At 61.1% G+C, this 19195-nt stretch overlaps 1 protein-coding gene and 1 non-coding gene across 2 annotated transcripts in view; both read right to left on the reverse strand.

Moving 5' to 3' along the window:
- Nucleotides 1-5187, reverse strand: part of LOC121340073 (GRIP1-associated protein 1-like) — a 12966-nt gene extending 7779 nt beyond the window's left edge. Inside the window, exons 1-6 of the mRNA XM_041412471.1 lie at nt 5107-5187; nt 4229-4303; nt 3296-3403; nt 3158-3193; nt 1224-1391; nt 29-121 (exon numbers count right to left, since the gene is read on the reverse strand). Coding sequence (XP_041268405.1) covers nt 29-121; nt 1224-1391; nt 3158-3193; nt 3296-3403; nt 4229-4303; nt 5107-5187 — 561 coding nt within the window. The remainder of the gene's footprint in view (nt 1-28; nt 122-1223; nt 1392-3157; nt 3194-3295; nt 3404-4228; nt 4304-5106) is intronic.
- Nucleotides 5188-6853: 1666 nt separating this feature from the next.
- On the reverse strand, nt 6854-7044 carry LOC121340075. Its single transcript, XR_005953254.1, has one exon. It is a non-coding gene; the product is annotated as a U2 spliceosomal RNA (small nuclear RNA).
- Nucleotides 7045-19195: the final 12151 nt, after the last annotated feature.

Consider the following 19195-nt stretch of genomic DNA (forward strand, 5'->3'; position numbering starts at 1 on the left):
CCCCAAAATCCCCCCCAGCCCCCCGTACCTGCAGCTCTCTCTCCAGGCTCTCCCTCTGGCTCCGGCTGTCCCGCAGCTCCCGGGCCTGGGCCTCGCTCAGCTCCCGCAGCCCCCCCTGGGCCTGCCCCACAAACACCCCAAAAACATCCCATAAACACCCCAAAAACACCTCAGAAACACCCCATAAACACCCCAGAAACACCCCAAAACACCCCAAAGACAACACCCCAAAAACATCCCATAAACACCCCAAAAACACCTCAGAAACACCCCATAAACACCCCAGAAACACCCCAAAAACAACACCCCAAAAACATCCCAGAAACACCCCAAAACCACCTCAGAAACACCCCACAAACACTTCAGAAACACCCCGAAAACATCTCATAAACACCCCAAAATCAATCCCACAAACACCCCAAAAACCACCCCATAAACACCCCAATATCAATCCCACAAACACCCCAAAAACCACCCCATAAACCACCCTCAAAACATCCCACAAACACCCCAAAACTACCCTGGGGTCACTGGTGGGTCCTGTGGGGTTCTATGGGGTCCGTGGGGTCTCCACAGGATCCATAGGGTGTCTGTAGGGTCCCTACAGTGTCTGTGGGGTCCCTATAGGGTCTGTGGGGTTCTATGGGGTCTATAGGGTTTGTAGAGCGTCTGTAGGGTCCCCATAGGGTCTCTAGGGTCTCTATGGGGTCTATGGTGTCCCTATAGAATCTGTGAGGTTCTATGAGATCTGCAGTTTCCCTATAGGGTCTGTGCAGTTCCTATGGAGTCTATAGGGTCCCTATGGGGTCTGTGGGGTTCTATGAGGTCTGCAATTTCCCTATAGGGTCTGTGGGGTCCCTATGAGATCTACAGGTTCTATAGGGTCTGTGGGGTCTCTATAGGATCTGTGGCGTTCTATGGGGTCTATAGTGTCCCTATAGGGTCTGTGGGGTCTCCATAGGATCTGTGGCGTTCTATGGGGTCTATAGTGCCCCTACAGGGTCTGTGGGGTTCTATGGGCTCTATAGGGTTTATAGGGCATCTGTATAGATCCCCATAGGGTCTCTAGGGTCTCTATGGGGTCTATGAGGTCTATAGTGTCCCTATAGGGTCTGTGGGGTCCCTCTGGGGTCTATAGGGTCTACAGGGTCTCTATAGGGTCTCCATAGGGTCTGTGGGGTCTCTATAGGGTCTATAGGGTCTCCACAGGGTCCTGCCCCCACCTCGGTGGCCGCCTCCAGCTCCTGCTGCAGCCGCCGGCCCCGAGCCTGCAGCTCCTGCAACTCCTGCAGCTGCTGCAGCTGCTGCGCCTGCGCCTCGCGCCGGGCCCTGCCACCAAAACAGCCAAAAACAGCCCAAAAACACCCATCAGACAGCGCCTCCTTCTCCTCCTGCAGGCGCAGAAAACTGGGGAAAAAACAAGGAAAAATGGGCAAAAATGGGGAAAAAATGGGGAAAATGGGGAAAAATGGGGAAAATTGGGGGGAAAAAGGGAGAAATGGGGGGAAAAAGAGAGAAAATGGGAAAAAATGGGGGAAAATTTGGGGGAAATGGGGGGAAAGAAGAAAAAAACGGGCAAAAAATGGAGGAAAATTGAGGGGAAATTTGGGGGAATGGGGAAAAATGGGGAAAATTGGGGGGAAAAAGGGAGAAATGGGGGGAAATGGGGGGAAAGAAGAAAAAAACGGGCAAAAAATGGAGGAAAATTGAGGGGAAATTTGGGGGAATGGGGAAAAATGGATTAAAAATTTGGGGACATGTGGAAAAATTGGCAAAAGATGGAGGGAAATTGGGGAGAAATGGGGGGAAATGGGTGAAAAATTGGGGTAATGAAGGAAAAGAGGTAAAAAAAGGGGGGGAAATTGGGGGAAAAAAGGAAAAATGGGGGGAAAAAAGCAGAAAAATGCCCCAAAATGTTCCCAAATTCTCACCTTTCCCGCTGCTCCCGCAGCTCCTCTGTCAGCTGGGAAATTTGGGCACAAAATTGAGGGGGGGCCCCACTTGGACCCCTCCCCAAAATCCCAAAGTTCATCCCCCCAGGAGCCAAATCCTCCCTGAATTGCTCCAAAATCTCCTCTGGAGAGCCCAAAATCCTCCCCGAAATCTGAAATCCCTTTGGGATCCAAACCCCCCCAAAAAACCACAAATCATCCCCAAAAAAAACCCCAAAAAAAGCAAATTCCACCCAAAAAAAACCCAAATCCAACCCAAAAAAACCCAAATCATCCCAAAAAAAACCCCAAATTCCCCCCAGGAAATCCCAAATCCTCCCCAAATCCCACCCAAATCCTCCCAAAAAAAACCCAAAACACCCCAAATCCGACTGAAATCCTCCCAAAAACCCCAAATTTTCACCTAAAAACCCAAATCTCACCCAAAACCTCCCCAAAAAACCCCAAATGTCCCCAAATTCCCCCAAAAAAACCCAAAATCCTGCCCAAATCCTCCCAAAAAAACACCAAACCCTCCAAAAAAATCCAAATCCCACCCAAATTCCCCCCAAAAAACCCAAAATCCTGCCCAAATCCTCCCAAAAAAACACCAAACCCTCCAAAAAAATCCAACTCCCTGAATTGCTCCAAAATCTCCTCTGGAGAGCCCAAAATCCTCCCCGAAATCTGAAATCCCTTTGGGATCCAAACCCCCCCAAAAAACCACAAATCATCCCCAAAAAAAACCCCAAAAAAAGCAAATTCCACCCAAAAAAAACCCAAATCCAACCCAAAAAAACCCAAATCATCCCAAAAAAAACCCCAAATTCCCCCCAGGAAATCCCAAATCCTCCCCAAATCCCACCCAAATCCTCCCAAAAAAAACCCAAAACACCCCAAATCCGACTGAAATCCTCCCAAAAACCCCAAATTTTCACCTAAAAACCCAAATCTCACCCAAAACCTCCCCAAAAAACCCCAAATGTCCCCAAATTCCCCCAAAAAAACCCAAAATCCTGCCCAAATCCTCCCAAAAAAACACCAAACCCTCCAAAAAAATCCAAATCCCACCCAAATTCCCCCCAAAAAACCCAAAATCCTGCCCAAATCCTCCCAAAAAACCCCAAATGTCCCCAAATCCTCCCCAAATTCCCCCCAAAAAAATCCAAATCCCACCCAAATCCCACAAAAAACCCCAAATCCCCCCAAAATCTCCCCCCTCTCACCTTGGCCACCTCCTCCTGCAGCTGAGCCACCTCTGCCTGCAAGAGACCCCCGTGAGACCCCCCCCAAATTCCACCTCCCCCCTCCCCAAACCCCCCAGGGGGGATTTTGGGGGGATTTTGGGGGGTTTTGGGGCCCACCTTGGCCAGCTCCCTGAGCAGGGTGCTGTTCTGGAGACGGAAATCGTCCTCTTGGCTCTGCAGCTTCCCCTGGAGCATCCTGGTCTCCCCCAGCAGGGCCTCCACCTCCTGGGGACCCCAAAAACGGGATCAGAGACCCCAAAAACGGGATCAGACACCCCAAAAGTGGGATCAGAGACCCCAAAAACGAGATCAGACACCCCGAAAATGGGATCAGAGACACCAAAAACGGGATCAGACTCCTCAAAAATGGGATCAGACACCCCAAAAATGGGATCAGAGACACCAAAAATGGGCTCAGACACCCCAAAAATGGGATCAGAGACCCCAAAAACGGGATCAGACACCCCAAAAGTGGGATCAGAGACCCCAAAAACGAGATCAGACACCCCGAAAATGGGATCAGAGACACCAAAAACGGGATCAGACATCCCAAAAATGAGATCAGACACCCCAAAAATACCCCTGAACCAATCTAGAAACCCTCAGAACCCCCAAAATACCCCTAAAATAACCCAAAACACCCTCAGGAAGCCCCCTGGAGCATCCTGGTCTCCCCCAGCAGGGCCTCCGCCTCCTGGGGACCCCAAAAATGGGATCAGAGACCCCAAAAATGAACTCAGACACCCCAAAAATGAACCCAGAGATCCCAAAATGGGCTCAGACACCCCAAAAATCCCCCTGAACCCACCCAGAGACCCCCAAAATACTGCCAAAAAACCCTAAAAAAAAACCCTGGGTCCCCCAGCAGGGCCTCCACCTCCTGGGGACCCCAAAAATGGGCTCAGGCACCCCAAAAATGAACTCTAAACCCCCCAAATACCCCTGAACACCCCTAGACACACCAAAATTAACCCAGAGACTCCAAAACCCCCCCAAGACACCCCAAAATCCCCCTGGGACCCCCCCCCAAAATTCCCCCCCAGGACCCACCTGGGCCTTCTTGCTCAGGGCCAATACTGTAGAGAGCCCCCCACCATGTTCTGGGGGGGGGGTGTAGGGCGCCCTCTGGTGGTGGAGGTCTCCAGGGACCACCCCCCCCCCAGTCTCTGGGCCCCTCAGGGACCTCCCCGGCTCTTGAGCCCCCTCAGTGCCACGGGGGGGGGGGCCCCCGGGGCCCCCCCCCCCCCCCCAGTCTCTGGCGCCCCTCAGGGACCTCCCCGGCTCTTGAGCCCCCTCAGTGCCACAGGGACCTGGCAGTGCTGGTGACAGCGGCTGGATCTGAGCACAGGTGTGCCCAGGTGAGCTCCATTTCCCCCTCAGCTGCCCCTCAAACCCTTCATAGGCGCCATTTCCACCCTCATCCCCCTCACAGACATCATTTGTCCCCTCACGGGCACCATTTTTCCCTTCACTGCCCACCATGGGCTCTGTTTTCCCCTCACAGGTGCCATTTCCTCCCTCATCCCCCTCACAGACATCATTTGTCCCCTCACGGGCACCATTTTTCCCTTCACTGCCCACCATGGGCTCTGTTTTCCCCTCACAGGTGCCATTTCCTCCCTCATCACCCTCACGGACAATATTCCGCCCTCAAAGGCTTCATATTTCCCTCTAATCACCCTCACGGGCTCCATTTCCCCCTCAGCTGCCCCTCAAATCCCTCACAGGTGCCATTTCCTCCCTCATCCCCCTCACAAACTTCATATTTCCCCCTGATCCCCCTCATGGGTTCCATTTTCCCCATCATCACCCTCAGGAACACCATTTGTTCCCTCATGGCCTCCATTTTCCCTTCAGCTGCCCCTGAAACCCTTCACAGGCACCATTTCCACCCTCATCCTCCTCACAGACATCATTTGTCCCCTCACAGGCACCATTTCCACCCTTGTCTTCCTCACGGGCTCCATTTGTCCCCTCATGGGCACCACTTTATCCTTCACAGGTGCCATTTCCACCCCCCTCACCCTCATGGGTTCCATTGTCCCTCCACCACCCTCACACGCTCCATTTCCCCCTCAGCTGCCCCTCAAATCCCTCACAGGTGCCATTTGCTCCCTCATCCCCCTCAGGGACAGCATTTCACCCTGACAAACTTCATATTTCCCCCAATCCCCCTCATGGGTTCCATTTTTCCCCTCTTCATCCTCAGGAACACCATTTGTTCCCTCATGGCCTCCGTTTTCCCTTCAGCTGGCCCCGAAACCCTTCACAGGCACTATTTCCATCTTCATCCCCCTCACAGACATCATTTGTCCCCTCACAGGCGCCATGTCCAACCTCACTCCTCTCACAGACATCATTTGATGATGATCCGTTTGATCATTGTCACCATTTCACCCTCATCCCCCTCACGGGCTCCATTTCCATCCTCATGGACTTGGTATTTCTCCCTCCACACCATCACGGGCTCCATTTCCCTCTCCTTTCCCCCTCACAGGGAATATTTTCCCCCCTCAGCTGCCCGGGTCATCCTGTATTTCTGGGGAGCTGTTCGGGAACGCTGCGCTCCCGACGGGGGACATGAAATGGTGAAAAATAGACGGAAATTACCTGAAAATGGGTGAAACCAAGTATCACCCATATCGTGATTGTATCGCGATAGCAGCTGTGGCTTTGTCGATTGCTGATCCTCCTGCACTTCACTCATTCCGTGTCACGTTCCTCGGCCCGGTGTTGCAGTGCCTCGAGAACGGTGCACCCCCCACGGGGAACTATACAAGGTGAAAAATAGATTGAAAATATATTCTAAATCGTGATTATGTCGCGATATCAGCCACATTGTCTCGGTATTGCAGTGCCTCAGGAACGGTGCACCGCCAACAGGGACCTTTACATGGTGAAAAACAGATTGAGAATATTCTAAATCGTGATTATATTGCGATATCAAACACATCGTCCCGGTATTGCAGCACCTTCGGGAACGGTGCACCCCTACAGTGACCTATCAATGGTGAAAAACAGGGTGAAATTGAAATTACCTGAAAATGGGTGAAACCAAGTATCACCCATATCGTGATTGTATCGCGATAGCAGCTGTGGCTTTGCCGACTGCTGATATTCCTACACTTCACTCATTCCGTGTCACGTTCCTCGGCCCGGTGTTGCAGTGCCTCGAGAACGGTGCACCCCTCACGGAGAACTATACAAAGTGAAAAACAGCTTGAAAATCAGCAGAGCCACAGCTGATATCACGACATAATCACGATCCCACTTATTTTCAGGTAATTTCAATCTATTTTTCACCGCTGAAAGGTCCCCGGTGACTGTGGACCCTTCTCGAGGCACTGCAACACCGGGCCGAGGAACGTGACACGGAATGAGTGAAGTGCAGGAGGATCAGCAATCGACAAAGGCACAGCTGCTATCGCGATACAATCACGATATGGGTGATACATGGTTTCACCCATTTCCAGATAATTTCGGTCTATTTTTCACCATTTCAGGTGCACCGTTCCCGGAGGCGCTGCAATACCGGCACGGTGAGCGCAGCACAGAACGAGGGAGCTGCAGAGGGTCAGCGGGTGGCAGGACCAGGGCTGATATCGCGATATAATTCCAATTTCAGCCACTTCCCGATAGTTTTTCACTCTATTTTTCACCGATAAAGGTCCCCGGTGGGGGTGCACCGTTCCCGGAGGCACTGCAATACCGGGACGATGCGCGGAGCGGAGGGAGCAAGCTCCGGGTCCAACTCCCGAGCCCAAAAATCCGTTTAATATAAAGTCCTCTCATCGAGGACGTATCAGATATTAAACTGATAAGAACAGATACTACACTTGATCTTAGCCAAAAGGCCGAGAAGCGATACCCGAGCTGCCCCGAGCGCCCCGCCCGGCCCCGCCCGGCCCGCCCGTACCTCACGGACACCCCCGCGCCGCGCCCGCCCCGCTCCGGAGCCGCTCTGCGAGCTTTTCCCCAGCTCGTCCCGCGCTCTCCTCCCGCGGTTTGTACGCACCGACCCCGAAAATCCCGAAAATCGCCCCAGATTTTCGCTCCCATGATGCCTTTGGCGGCGCTGCGTTTCCCTAATTTGCATATCTGTGTTTTCATCACCGTCCACTCCGACGCCCCGCCCCCTCAAATTATGCGTGCAATGTGATTGGTGAACTGCGCGCTGGGATTTGCATTCGCTCCGCCCCCTCCACTTCACACGGGGTGAACTGGTGTCACTGGGATGGGGGCACTGGTGGGGACTGGTCCTGCCCAGTTTGTACTGGTGGCACTAGGATGGGGGCACTGCTGGGACTGGTCCTGTCCGGGCTCTACTGGTCCGAACTGGGATGCTCCCAGGAGCTCCCCCCGCTCCCTGTCTCCCCTCCCCCTCTCAGCAATGACGTCACGCCCCTCCCCCCCGGGGGGACCCCCCGTCCTGGGCGTTCCCCGCCCCTCCCCCCCCAGGGGACCCCGCGCTCGGTAAGGACTCAGGCTCGGGGGGGGGGAGGGGCAGCACCGGCCCTTTATTGCCCTCGCCCCTCCCCCACCCGGGGGCAGGGCGGGACTGGGGGAGGGGGGCAGTCCCAGTTTGGGGTTAACGATCCCACTTTGGGGTTAACAGTCCCAGTTTGGGGTCTTCTCCCAGTTTGGGAGGAGTCCCTGTCTCAGTTTGGGGTTAAAAATCCCAGTTTGGGGTTAAAAAATCCCAGTTTGGGAGCGATCCCAGTTTGGGGGTCCTTTCCCAGTTTGGACCCCCAGTTTGGGAAGGGGGAGAGTGCAGCGGGGGGAGCCCTGAACTTCTGCTTGGGGGAGGGGCTCCCAGTTTGAGCCATCCCCCCCTGTTTGGAAGGGGTCCTCACCCCAGTTCGGGGTAACCACTCCCAGTTCGGGGGTCCTTGCCCAGTTTGGACCCCCAGTTTGGGGTGTCCCTCCCAGTTTGGGCCCCCTCCCCCCATCACCCTCAGCCGTGGGGGCTGGGCAGGGGCGGCCGGGGGGGCCTTCCCAGTCCCCCCAGTGCTCCCAGTATGACCAGTGCCCCTCCCAGTGCCACCGGCAGTGCGAACAGCAGCCCCACCCGCAGGGAGCCGGGACTGGGAGGGGCCCTGGGGGCAACTGGGGCCACTGGGGGGGCCACTGGGAGGGTCACTGGGGCTACTGGGGCGTCCGTGACTCTGGGGGGGACAACTGGGGGGTTAACTGGGAGGGTAACTGGGATAACTGGGGAGTTCCTGGCCTTTGAGCGGGTAACTGGGGCAACTGGGATGCCCTTGGCCTGTTGGGGGTTAACTGGGAGGGTTTTGGGGATTGGGGGGACAACTGGGGGGGTAACTGGGAGGAGGTTTGGGGGTCCCTATGGGGCCTGGGGGAGGGGCTGAGTCCATGGGGGTCCCTCGGGGGGTCCCAGGGCTCAGTCTCGGGGTCGGGGGCCCTATGGGGGTCCCCTATGGGGTCATCCTGGGGGTCCTCATCACTGTAGGGGTCCCCATAGGGGTCCCAGGTCCTGGTTTGGGGGTCCCCGGGCTCACTCTGGGGGTCCCCATCCCCATAGGGGTCCCCATAGGGGTCCCAGGGCCGGGTTTGGGGGTCCCCGGGCTCACTCTGGGGGTCCCCATCCCCATAGGGGTCCCCATAGGGGTCCCAGGGCCGGGTTTGGGGGTCCCGGCCCCTGCGGAGGCTCCCGGGCTCGGGGTCCCCGTAGGGGTCCGAGGGGGGCGGGGCAGGGTCCCAGGGCTCCTCTTCGGGGTCCTCGTCCTCGTAGGGGTCCCCGTAGGGGTCCCCATAAATATCGGGGTCCCAGGGCTCCGTTTCGGGGTCCCACGGCCCCTCCCCGGGGTCCTCGGCCCTATAGGGGGGGGCCGGGCCCCCGTAGGGGTCCCCGTAGGTGTCGGGGTCCCCCAGGTCCCCGTAGGGGTCCCCGTAAGGATCGGGATCCTCGTCCCTATAGGGGGGCACGGGGGAAGGGGGAAAACCCCCGTCAAAATCCCGGTGGGACCCCTCGTGAGACCCCTCGAGGGAGTCCCGGTGCCACTCCCGGTGCCGGGGCGGTTCCAGCCCCCGCTCCCGGTGCGAGTCCCGGTGCCGGTCCCGGTTCGAGCCCTCCCAGGAATCCCCGTGCGAGTCCCGGTGCCGCGCCGAGCCTGGATCCCGGTCCCGGTGCAAATCCTGCGGCCATTCCCGGTGCGAATCCTCCTGCGAGCCCCGCTCTGGCCGCAAATCCCGGTGCAAATCCCGGTGCCCTCCCGGGGGCGAATCCTCCCGGGAATCCTCGGGCAAATCCCGGTGCCAATCCCGCTGCCCGCCGGGCTGGGAATCCTCACGGAAATCCCGGTGGGGATCCCGGTCCAAGTCCTGATAGGGATCCCGGTCCAAATTGTGGTGGGGATCCCGGTCCGGATCCCGGTGCAGATCCCGGCTCCAGTCCCCGTGCGAGCCCCGGTGCCGCTCTGGGGGCAGGTCCTGGTGGGAATCCCGGTCCAGATCCTGGTGGGAATCTCGGTCCGAATCCAGGTCGAGATCCCGGTGGGGATCGCGGTCCGAATCCCGATGGGGATCCGCGTCCAGATCCCGGTTCAGGTCCCGATGGGGATCCCGATCCCAATCCAAATCCCAGTCCCCGTGCGAGCCCCGGTGCCGCTCCGGGTGCGGCTCCCGGTGCCGTCCCGGGGACGAGCCCTGCCGTGGATCCCAGAGCGAGTCTGGATGCGGATCCTGCTGGGAATCCGGGTGGGGATCCCGCTCCAAATCCTCCTGCGAGCCGCGGTGCCGCTCCGGTGCCGAACCCCGGGGCGAGGCTTCACCTCCTCCCGTCCCGTCCCGCCGCCGGTCCCGGGCTCTCCATCCCCGGCCGCTCCAACCGCGCCCGGTCCCCTCGGGCAGCTCCGGGTGTCCGCCCTGGGGAGGGGTCCCGGGCTGTCCCCGGTGCCCCCCGAGCCGCTGGGGAGGGGTCCCGGGCTGTCCCCGGTGCCCCCCGAGCCGCTGGGGAGGGGTCCCGGGCTGTCCCCGGTGCCCCCGGCGGCGGCGGCGGCAGGTGACCCCGTCGGGCTGCAGGACGAAGCCGCGGTGACAGTGACAGGCGAAGCCGCCGTGGTGGTTGAGGCACATGTGGTGGCACACGGCGGCCGTGCGACATTCGTCCCTGTCCCCGCAGCCGCCCGCCGCCACCGGCCCGAAGCCCAGCGGGCACGGGGGGGTCGGCGGGACCCCCGCGTCGCCCCCCGCCGCCACGGCCACCAGCGCCACCAGCGCCACCAGCATCGCGCTGCCACCGCCGCCGCCTCCTCCTCCTCCTCCTGCGCGGGATGGGGTCCCTTTTGGGGACACCCAGAGCCTGGGGACTCCCATGGGGGACCCCAACCCCCCCCAGACCCCCCCGGATCCCCCAAACCTGGTGGGGGTGGGGAAGCGGCGCAGGACGGCCCCGGCCCTGCCCCCACTGAGCCCCCCCAGCTGCAGCAGCTGCCGGGCGAACACGGCCCCCACGGTCTGGGCCTGGGGGGGGCAAAAATGGGGGTCAGGGGACCCCAAAATCCCCCCCGACCCCAAAATGCACCCCCAGGACACGGCCCCCACGGTCTGGACACCCCCGACCCCAAAATCCCCGTACTAGGACATGGCCCCCCCACAGTCTGGGCCTGGGGGGCACAAAAATGGGGGTGAGGGGACCCCAAAAGCCCCCCCAGGCAACCCAACTCCCCCCATGTCCCTCTTCTGCCCCCCAAGGACCAATTTAGGAGCCCACAAAAATCCCAAACCCGGCCAAGGGCGGCTCCACCCCCGGCCTGGCACGTTCGGGTGACCCCTCCCCCTTTTTGGGGACCCTCCCCCCATTTTTTGGGGTCCCTGGACAGCCCCACCCCCCCCACCTCGCTTAGGGGACCTCAAAGTGACCCCAGGGTGACCCCGACCCCCCTTTGGGGGGTCCTGAGTGACCTCAGGGCTCAGGACAGACCCCACCCCCATTTTGGGGACCCTGTGACCCCAAGTTGACCCCAGGGGACCCCGGTGCCACCCCCCTGTCACAGGGTGTCACTGTCACCGTTCCAGGTGTCCCTGTCACCGCTGTCACCCCAGGCTGTGTCACCAAACTGTCACTGCCACCTCTGCCACTGTCACCGGTGTCACCCCCCAACCATCCTCAGCTGTCACTGAGGGGTCACTGTCACAGGGTGTCACTGTCACCGTTCCAGGTGTCCCTGTCACCGCTGTCACCCCAGGCTGTGTCACCAAACTGTCACTGCCACCTCTGCCACTGTCACCGGTGTCACCCCCCAACCATCCTCAGCTGTCACTGCCACCCCGGTCACTGTCACCAGTGTCACTGCCACCCCCGGCACTGGCCACTGTCACCAGTGTCACTGCCACCCCGGTCACTGTCACCAGTGTCACTGCCACCCCCGTCACTGGCCACTGTCACCAGTGTCACCCCCCCAACCATCCTCAGCTGTCACTGCCACCCCCGTCACTGTCACCAGTGTCACTGCCACCCCCGGCACTGGCCACTGTCACCCCCTGTCCCCGCGGTGTCCCCTCCCCCCTCCCGTGCTCCCACAAATAAAACTCCGGGTGCTACAGTGTGGGGGAGGGGCTTTATTGGGGGTGACAGGGGGTGACACAAGGTGACAACGGGGTGACAGGGGGTGACAGTGGGGTGTCCCCTCAGGCCAGTGGCCCCGGGGTCCCGTAGAGCTGCACCAGGGCCCCGCTGAGGGAGGGGCCCAAATTCCTGTGGGGGAGAGAGAGGGGTGAGCCCCCCAAAATCCGGGAGGGGCCCCAAAATTGCAGGGAGGGGGGGAACAGGGACAGGGGTTTGGGGACACAGGAATTGGGGGGGGTCCTTGGGAATGAGGGGGTCCTGGGAATTGGGGGATCCCTGGGATTTAGGAATCCCAGGATTTGGGGACCCCGGGGTTTGGGGATTCCTTGGGATCTAGGGGTCTCCTGTAGTGGGGGGGGGTCCCCGGGATTTGGGGTTCCCTGGGATTTGGGGTTCCCCGGGATTTGGGGTTCCCTGGGCTCTGGGGGGTCTCAGGCTTTGGGGTACTCCAGGTTTTGAGGGTGGGGGGGTTCCCCCAGAGTTTGGGGATCCCAGAATTTGGGGAGGTTCCCAGGATTCGGGGGTTCCCATGATCTGGAGGACCCCAGGATTTGAGGGGGGGGTCCCAGGATTTGGAGGATCCTGGGATTTGGGGGTTCCCCAGAATTTGGGGTCCCAGGATTTTGGGGGGGGGGCTCTCACCTCTGGGCAGGCCCACAGCGCAGGGTGCTCAGCACCTCCCGGCACTTTTGGGGGTCCTGGGAGGGGCCCAGGGCGGCCATGAGGCTGTGGGGGAGGGGACAGCGCTCAGGGGACCCCCCCAAAACCCCCCGGACCCCTCCCCCACCGCGCCCCTCACCCCAAATCTCCTCCTCAGCTGCTCCCCCAGCACCCCCAAATACGCGGCCGAGTCCTGGGGGTCCCTCGTGCGCACCACCAGGAGCCCGTCCACCACCTGGGGAGGGGTCTCAGAGCCCGGAGACCCCCAAAAAACACCCCAGGGACCCCCAAAACCCCCCCGGACCCCAAAATCCACACCAAGACCCCCAAAACCCCCCTCAAGACCCCATAATACCCCTCAGGACACCAAAATTCCCCCCAGGGACCCCCAAAAACACCCCCAAAATCTACCCCAGGGACCCAAAAATCTCTGCAGGAACCGCCCCAAAAACACCCCCAGGACACCCAAAATCCACCCCAGGGACCCCCACATCCCCCCAGGGACCCCAAAATCTTCCTCAGGATCCCAAAATTCCTCCCAGAGACCCCAAAATACCCCCCAGGGACCCCCAAAATGCCACTGGGATCCCCCTAAAACACCTCCAGGACACCCAAATCCCCCCCAGGACCCTCCCAAAACAAACCCAGCACCCCCAAACACCACCCGGGGGGAGGGGAGCTCTGAGACTGCCCCCCCCCCAAAACTTTTCCTGGGAGCCCCAAACCCACCCTGGAGTGCCCAAATCCAACCCAGGGGGTCTCGGGGTGTTGGGGAGGGGTCCCAGAGGAGGTCTGGGTTTTGGGGAGGGGTCTTGGGGATACCTGGGGTGTGGGAAGAGAGTCTCTGGATTTAGGGGAGGGGTCCGGGGGTACCTGGGTGTTGGGGAGGGGTCTCTGTATTTTGGGGAGGGGTCTGAGAGTATCTGGGTGTTGAGAAGGGATCTCTGTATTTTGGGGAGGGGTCTGGGGGCACCTGGGTGTTGTGGAGGGGTCTCTGGATTTAGGGGAGGAGTCTCTGTATTTTGGGGAGGGGTCTCTCTGTGTTTTGGGGAGGGGTCCGGGGGTACCTGGGTGTTGGGGAGGGGTCTCTGGATTTAGGGGAGGGTCTCTGTATTTTGGGGAGGGGTCTCTCTGTGTTTTGGGGAGGGGTCCGGGGGTACCTGGGTGCTGGCGGCCGCCTGGCGCAGGGTGGGCAGGGGGAGGGGCAGGGGCTCCCCCTCCCCCGGCTCCTCCAGCAGGTACAGGGGGCAGCGCAGCCCCGAGCGCCGCAGCCGGAACTGGCAGGGACCCAGTGACACCAGTGACACCAGTGACACCAGTGACACCAGTGACACCGGTGACACCAGTGACACCAGTGACACCAGTGACACCGGTGACACCAGTGACACCAGTGACACCGGTGACACGAGTGACACCATTGACGCCAGTGACACCAGTGACACCGGTGACACGAGTGACACCATTGACACCAGTGACACCGATTACACCAGTGACACCAGTGACACGAGTGACACCATTGATGCCAGTGACACCAGTGACACCGGTGAAACCAGTGACACCACTGACACCGGTGACACGAGTGACACCAGTGACACCAGTGAAACCAGTTACACCAGTGCATCCCAGTTAAACCAGTGACACCAGTGCATCCCAGTTACCCCAGTGCTTCCCAGTTACCCCAGTGCTTCCCAGTTACCCCAGTGCATCCCAGTTAAACCAGTGCATCCCAGTTAAACCAGTGCATCCCAGTTACCCCAGTGCATCCCAGTTACCCCAGTGCCTCCCAGTTATCCCAGTGCATCCCAGTTAAACCAGAGCATCCCAGTGCCCCCAGTGCATCCCACTTAAACCAGAGCATCCCAGTTACCCCAGTGCCTCCCAGTTAAACCAGTTACCCCAGTCTATCCCAGTTAACACAGTACCCCCCAGTCCATTCCATTTACTCCCAGTCCCTCCCAGTTACTCCCAGTCCATCCCAGTGCTCCCATCCATCCCAGTTAAACCAGTGCTCCCCAGTCCATCCCAGTTACTCCCAGTCCCTCCCAGTGCCCCCCAGTCCGTCCCAGTTATGCCAGCACCCCCAGTCCCTTCCAAATCCCCCCCAGTCCATCCCAGTCCCCCCCAGTGTCCACAGTCCCTCCCAGTCCCTCCCAGTTCCCCAAAGCAGGTCCCAGTCTCCCCCAGATGCCCTCCCAGTTTGCCCCATTCATTCCCAGTCCCTCCCAGTGCCCCAAGAACCCTTCCCAGTTTCTCCCAGATCCCCTCCCAGTTCCCCCCAGTCCCTCCGAGTCCCCCCCCGATCCCCTCCCAGTCCATCCCAGTCCCCCAGTGCCCCGGCCCCACCTTCTGCTCGCGGTACCGCCCGTCCATGATGCTGTTCCCCAAATCCGCCGCCGATTTCCGCTCCACCACCACGTCCAGCGCCAGCTCCCGGGGGGCGTGGCCTGGAGGGGTCACAAACATGCCACGCCCACTCCGAGCCACGCCCACCACCCAAGCTCTGCCCCTCACCAAGGGGTGGGGACAATCCCAGGCCCCGCCCACCCATCATGGCCTCCATTGGGGTGTGGCTTCACCCAGGCCACGCCCACCCCCATTGGGGTGGAGCCAGCATTTGACCCCACCCAGGTGAGGTCATCATCGGCCCCTCCCCCAGTGCCACACCCACCAAACCTGGACACACCCACCACCATAGCCACACCCCCAGTCCATGGGTGGAGTCTGGGCCTGGCCACGCCCCTTCTGGCCACACCCAACCAATGACTGTGCCGCTTTGAGGGCGTGGCCAGCATTTGGCCACACCCATTAGCGATGACCACACCCACTGAACCGCCCCACCCACTCCAGCTGCCACACCCAGCTTCTGGGGCATGGTCACCACAGGCCCCGCCCCACACAGGACCCGCCCCTCGGCCACGCCCACCTGTGGGCGGGTCCTTCTCGCGCGCCACCCACAGGAAGTCGCCGACGTGGAGGCGCCGCAGCAGCACCGGGACCCCCCGGGAGCGGAGCAGGGCCGGGACCCCCCCGGAGGGGCTGCGGGGACATTGGGGACATGTCATGGGGGACATCAGGGACACTGGGGACACGTCATGGGGGAGGGGACACAGAGGGACACTGGGGACACGGGGGGACATCGGGGGAGACGTCATGGGGGAGGGGACATTGGGGACATGTCATGGGAGACACGGGGACACAGGGGGACATGTCATGTGGTGGGGACATTGGGGACACACCATGGGGGACACTGGGGTCACAGGGGGACACTGGGACATGTCAGGGGGGTGGGAACAGGGGGAGACATTGGGGACACGTCGTGGGAGACACCCCTGTGTCATGGGGGTGGGGACATAGAGGGACACAGGGGTGACAGGGATGGGGGGACAGGGACACAGAAGGACACAGGGGTGACAGGGATACACACGGGGGGTGACAGGGACACAGGGGAGGAGGGGACACGGGGGTGACAGGCACAGGGGGGACAGGCACCCGTTGGCCTCGGTGACGTCGGCGCACAGCACGATGTCGAACTCGCCGGGTCTGAGCTCAAATTCCTGCCGGGGGTCGCACCTGGGGGACCCCAAATTCACCTCCAGGTGACCCCGAGGGTGCGACCCCTCCCCCACCCCCCTCCAGGTGCCTCAACCCCCCTCAAAGTGTCCCCAACCCCCCCCAAAATGTCCCCAACTGCCCCCAAACTCACGTCGGGGGGGAGGGGGCGCAGTTCTCGTCCTGCTCCGCCAGGGGGCGCTGCGGGCACACCTGGCCAGGGGGCGTGGCCTCTGCGAGGCTCCGCCCCCGCGGGGTCAGCGTGTACCTGGGGTGGAGGGGTGAGATGGGGGGTCCTGGGGGGGCTCAGGTGAATCCAGGGAGCTCCCGGGGGTGTTCTGGGAGGTTCTTGAGGGTCTCGAGGGGGTTCTGAGGGGTCCTGGGAGTCCCAGGGGTTCCTGGGGGGGGTCCAGGAGTTCTGGGGGGGGGTCCCAGGGCCATCCCCAGGGGGTGTACCCAGTGAGTCTGGGGGTTCTGGGGGGTCCCGGGGGCGTCCCAGGGCCACCCAAGGTGGTCCCAGGTGGGGTCCAAGGTGAGTCTGGGGGTTCTGGGGGTTCTCAGGGCCATCATGGGGGGGTCTGGGGGGTCCCAGGTGAGTCTGGGGTCCCGGGGGTCCCCGGGGGGGTCCCGTTCCTACCGGGGGGGGCGGCCGCTGCTCTGCACGAGGCCCCGGCGCAGGAGGGGACCCAGAGCCGCCTGTGGGGGAGGGGACACGGAGGTCAGCCCCTCCCCCACCACCTTTAGGGGGGTGCAAGGGTGGGGGAGGGGCGCTCAGGTCCCTCCTGTCACTCACCGGGGTCAGGGCGTGGTCACAGAGGGGCTGGGCCTGCTGGAGAAGCTCCGCCTCTGGGAGGGGCTCCAGGCTCTGGGGGCGGGGCTTTGTGTGAGGAGGGGGAGGGGCAGGGACCTGCACCCCGCCCCCACCCCCCAGGTGTGTCCCCTCCCCCTCACCTGGCTCAGCACCAGCAGGAGGGCGTGGCTCCTGGAGCGGGGGAGGGGCCGGGACTGGCGGGGGCGGCGCTGGATGAAGGGGGAGGGGCAGAGATTGGGGGCGGGGCTTCCTCTGCCCCTCCCCCCCATGGGGACCAGTGGGGGGTTGTGGGTGGGGGAGGGGCGAGGATGGGACTCACCCTGGGCGGGGCTGGGGGAGGGTCTGGGCACCGCTCCTGCCGAGGGGGCGTGGCAGGGAGGCCCTGCTCTGTGGTATGCAAATGACATGCAAATCAGTATGCAAAACAGCTCCAGCAGGCCACACCCACAACAAAGCCCTGTCCTATCTTAGCCCCACCCCTTCAGTAGCACCTCCCACCAAAAACCCGCCCACAAATGCCCCACCCTTTGAGGCCACGCCCCCTCATCTATGCCACACCCACTTTGCACTGATGGGTGTGAAAGGGGCGGGGCTCACCCAAGCCACGCCTGCTATCCCCACCTTCCATAGCCCCACCCATCCACAGACCCCACCCACTCCAGGCCCCGCCCACCCCGGCGGTGCTGGCTCAGCCGTTGGTCGAGGCGGGCGCAGAGGGCGGGGCCAAAGTGCTGCAAGATGGCGGCGGCGCGGCCGGAATGGAGCGGGAGCGGGAACCGGGAGAGTGAGCGCAGGGCCTGGGGGGAAACACACCTGGGATACACCTGGAGAACTGAAACACACCTGGGACACACCTGGAGAACTGAAACACACCTGGGATACACCTGGAGAACTGAAACACACCTGGGGAACACCTGAGACACACCTGGGGAACCCAAAATACACGTGGGAAACACCTGGGGAACACCTGGGATACCCAAAACACACCTGAAACACACCTGGGACACACCTGGAGTACCCAAACACACCTGAGACACCTGGGGAACCTAAAAGACACCTGGGGCACACCTGATATACACCTGGAATACCCAAACCTATCTCGGACACACCTGGGGAACCTGAGACACATCTGGGGGTACCTAAAGCACACCTGAGACACACCTGGGGGAGGCCAAAATACACCTGGGGAACCCAGAATACACCTGAGATACACCTGGGGAACCTGGAACACCCCTGGGACACACCTGGGGGTGCCAAAACACACCTGGGACACACCTGGATGTACCTAAAACACACCTGGGACACACCTGGGGAACCTGAGATACACCTGGAGGTGCCAAATCCACTTTCGGGGGCTCAAAATCAGCACCCGTGGTTGCCCAAACCCACCTGGAGGAACCCAAAATTCTCTTGAGGGAGTCCAGAACCAACCTGAAGGGGGACACCTGAGCGGGGACCCCAAATCATCCACCTGGGGACCCCAAAACACACCTGGAGACACCAAAATCACCCACCCAGGGACCCCAAAACTCACCTGGGGAGCCCAAAACTCACCTGGAGAGCCCTAAACCCCCACCCAGAAACCTCCAAATCCACCTGGGCACCTCAAAATTCACCTGGGCACCCCAAAACCGCCCACCTGCGATCCCAAAGTCCACCCGGGGACCCCAAAACATACCTGGGGATCCCAAAATCGCCCACCTGGGGATCCTAAATTCACCCGGGGACCCCAAAATTCACCTGGGCACCCTAAAATCGCCCATCCGGGGACCCCAAAATTTACCCGGCCACCCCAAAATCGCCCACCCGGGGACCCCCCTCCCCACACCCACCCTCTCGTAGGTGCCCCTCGCCCACGTCCCCTGCGCCTCGTCCCGCCACTCCCGGAGCCAGCGGGCGAACAGCGGGTTGGGGTGGCCGCGGGGGCGGCGGCGGCGCCCGGAGGAGGCGGCGGCGGCCGCGGCCATGATCGAATCCTCCCGCCGCCGCCGCCGCCGCCCGGAAGTGCCCGCCCCGCGGGGCCGCTCTGGTCGCGCTCGCTGCTCTGGAAATGCGACTTGTCTGCTCTGGAGGACGCCGCTCTAGCAGCTCGGAGGTTAAACTCATCTGCTCTGGTGGGCTCCGTTCTGGGCGGCCTGGAGGCCAAACTCGTCTGCTCTGGAGGACTCCGGCCGCCCTGGGAGCCCCTAAATCTTCTCCGGGCCCCCCAAATTCTGCTCCCAACCCCCAAATTCCGCCCGAAACCCCCAAATTCTGTCCCCAGGCCCCCCAAACCTTTCCCTGTGCCCCCCTCAAATCCCAGGACGAGTCCAGCTGCAGCACAGCAAAACCTTTATTGTTTAGAAAATCATTTTAGAAACAAACTTGGGGGGGCACCCCCAAAATAACACAGACCCCCTGCGGGGGGGGA

Source organism: Onychostruthus taczanowskii, unplaced genomic scaffold, assembly GCF_017590055.1.
Source record: "Onychostruthus taczanowskii isolate IOZ18803 unplaced genomic scaffold, ASM1759005v1 scaffold394, whole genome shotgun sequence".
NCBI lineage: Eukaryota > Metazoa > Chordata > Aves > Passeriformes > Passeridae > Onychostruthus > Onychostruthus taczanowskii.